Genomic DNA, 3205 nt, shown 5'->3' with positions numbered 1-3205 from the left:
GTCCTGAGATAACATCTGTTATGAATTGGCACTATACAAATACATTGAATTTAAATTTAATTGAAATTATTTACTCATTTAGTCAAATGTTATTAGTTATTAGTTTCATAATTTATATAATCATATTATAAATATTACATTTATTTCATATGTTTCAGGAAAGTGGTCAGTGCTGTAGATACAGGGCATAGGTCAGGGCTGTAGATACAGGTCAGAGGTCTGTATTGTCTATTTGATTAATATAATAGTAACAATAATGATTATAACTGTTTATTATAGTAATTATGAATAGTCCAATAATATAATAAGTAATTTGACATATCTGGACTTTTTGTTTCATATTTTCATATTCTTATTATTATCATTTTTCCTTGTCTGTTTTTTGGACCTACTCACATATTTTACACATAATTTTAATTTACACTTTATACATGCAAGTGTATTAGTCTCATTTTGACCATTATTCATCTTTAGTAGAAGCATTTTTGATGAAGATATACTTTATTAATGTGAAAAGATAGGCTGCCACATAGGGGCACTCCAGGAGCAGCTGGGGTTAAACAACACTTAACATGCTTTGCTCAAGGGCACCTCAGCAGTGTACCGGAGTGGGTGAAACTGGCACCTCTCCTGTTACCAGTCCACACTCTATACTATGGTCTGTGCTGGACTTGGAACAGCAACCTTCTGGTCCCCAAACTAAGTCTCTACATACTGAGCTACTGCTGCCATGTACAGTTCTTTGGATGAGGAATATCACTGATATAGGCCATGCCAATTCACACCTTAAAAACATTCTTTAATAAAACCCTGCCATAACTCTTGAACACAGTATTGAATTACCACCAGTTTTGGGTTTTATCTTTAGACGTGAATCACAAACACTTTGTGCTGGGACTCTTTCAGAAGCTGGGCCAGAGAGCTGCGGTAGCAGTAGTAGATGAAATCACAGAAATCACACACATTTTCTTCAAGAAATGCAAATATTCTATTTTGAGGTCTGTTGTGTTATTTTAGTGAAATGTGATTCAAAATCTTCCATACTGAATCAAGCATTTATATCAAGTATGTTGTTTATTAAACCTGAGTCTCACTTGTCTTGCAGGCGTGGTGCGGACAGCTCTTCCTGACATGGACCGGGAGGTTCGGGACCATTACCTGCTGGTGGTCCAGGCCAAAGACATGATTGGTCAGATGGGAGGTCTGTCAGGAACCACCTCGGTCACAGTGGTCCTGACGGACGTCAATGACAGCCCACCTCGCTTCCCCCGCAGTGAGTCTGACCTCTAATCTTTACATAGGACATCATCATACACTGACACTGAATGTCTGTGTTTACCTGTGTGTATACCTGTCTGTGTACCTGTGTATACCTGTGTGTACCTGTGTGTACCTGTGTTTGTACCTGTGTGTAACTGTGTATATTTGTGTGTATACCTGTGTGTACCTGCGTGTATACCTGTGTGTACCTGTGTGTATACCCGTGTATACCTGTGTGTACCTGAATGTATACCTGCATGTGTACCTGTGTGTGTACCTGTGTGTACCCGTGTGTAACTGTGTATACCTGTGTGTGTACCCGTGTGTAACTGTGTGTGTACATGTGTCCCCACAGAAAGCTACCAGTTCAGTGTTCCAGAGTCTGTACTGGTTTCAGCTGTGGTCGCTAGGATTAAAGCTCTGGATCTAGATGTTGGTCCAAATGCTGAGATGGACTACAGGATCCTGGATGGAGATAGACTGGGGACCTTCAAGATCATAACCGATCCAAACACACAAGAAGGACTGGTCACACTACACAAGGTACTAGTTTCTCTCCAGTAAGTACTGGATAGTCTACTGAAGGTACTAGCTACACCACTGAAGGTACTGGTTTCCTTTACCTTTACTTATAACAGACACTGGTTTCCTTGTAGCAGGAACTGGCTGAAGTTACTGGCCACCAGTTTCTACTGGAGATGTTTGCCAGGATCAATGTTCTTGTTTTGTGTCATTCTGATTGTTTTTCGAAGTGAAACTGTTTGGGAGGATGAACTAAGTGGGTTTGAATGTACCGCTCTGTCAGCACTGTGCTGGATTATCTATCAGTCCCAGAGGAGGCAGCTACAACCTCAGCACATGTTATTTAAATGTGGATTGATGTCAGTGAAGCACACAAAGTCAAAATGATCCCAAAGCAAACTCCTCTGTGCTAAGTTTTATTAAAAGTCTTGAGAACATTATTTTTAGTAATATAACAGCTTGTTCACACTGCCAACGTCTGTGCGATCTCTGTGTGGTGTCTGCGTGGTGTCTGGGTGGCCTCTGCGTGGCCGAATGTCTTGATTTTTATTTTGGCGCACATGTTAACAGATTAAAGTGGTCAGACTGTGTGTCAGCTGCAGCGATGCTTCACTAGAGTTGAGATCTTGTCTATTTTTACCACGAGCCTCCCAGCAAAAAAGGGCAGCGAAATGGTCTGTATATTTATAGTTTAAACTTCCTTTTTGAAGCACTGTAGTAATTTAACACAACTTCAATTGTAAGCAAACCACACATGCTTTTTGGTTACCACTCAATACATGGCATTGTAAATTAAATGATATAACAGTATACAGGCAAAAGTGTATAGGGAAATATAGGACTGGCAGCAGCAGCCATGCAGCTGACACGCTGTCTGTAAGAATGCCGCACACACACTGCTTAGGCAGGCTTTGTGAATGAAGTGTAAGTTGTGTCTGTTTAACTGACAAGACACATGATGAGATAATGAAACTGATAACAAAAAATATTAAAACTTTATTTCCTAAGAAGAAGTAGAGTGGTCATCACATCATTCAACCCCCCTTTCTCCCTCCAGACTCTGGACTTTGAGACTAAGTCGAGTTACATGCTGCGTGTTGAGGCGTCCAATCGTTACGTGGACATTCGTTACCTGTCAATGGGTCCATTCAGTGATGTGACGACAGTTCATCTGCTGGTGCAGAACGTGGACGAGCCTCCAGTCTTTTCGTCCTCTGTCAGTCGGGTGTCAATCTCTGAGGCTGCTGCAGTGGGAACTGTTGTGGGATCAGTTTCAGCTCATGACCCGGACACCACCAACAGCCCCATCAGGTACGAATATCAACACTTTGATACAGGGACAACAGCAGTTCTGGTTTTAACCACATAATCAAACACTGCCGTTTAGTCAGTGCCCCTCAAAATATGGTAAATGGACCTGTAC

At 41.3% G+C, this 3205-nt stretch overlaps 1 protein-coding gene across 1 annotated transcript in view; it reads left to right on the top strand.

Annotated features, from left to right (window-relative positions):
• The window catches only part of LOC118334405 (cadherin-7-like), an 18613-nt gene that overhangs the window by 798 nt on the left and 14610 nt on the right, over positions 1–3205 (top strand). The window contains exons 2-4 of the mRNA XM_035670307.1: positions 1106–1273; positions 1616–1803; positions 2840–3093. Of these exons, the coding sequence (XP_035526200.1) occupies positions 1106–1273; positions 1616–1803; positions 2840–3093 (610 nt within the window). The remainder of the gene's footprint in view (positions 1–1105; positions 1274–1615; positions 1804–2839; positions 3094–3205) is intronic.

The sequence above is a fragment of the Morone saxatilis genome, unplaced genomic scaffold (genome assembly GCF_004916995.1).
Source record: "Morone saxatilis isolate NCDOM2014 unplaced genomic scaffold, NCSU_SB_2.0 Contig23, whole genome shotgun sequence".
NCBI lineage: Eukaryota > Metazoa > Chordata > Actinopteri > Moronidae > Morone > Morone saxatilis.
Note: the sequence above shows the minus strand (reverse complement) of the source record. Positions and strands in the feature narration are given on the sequence as shown.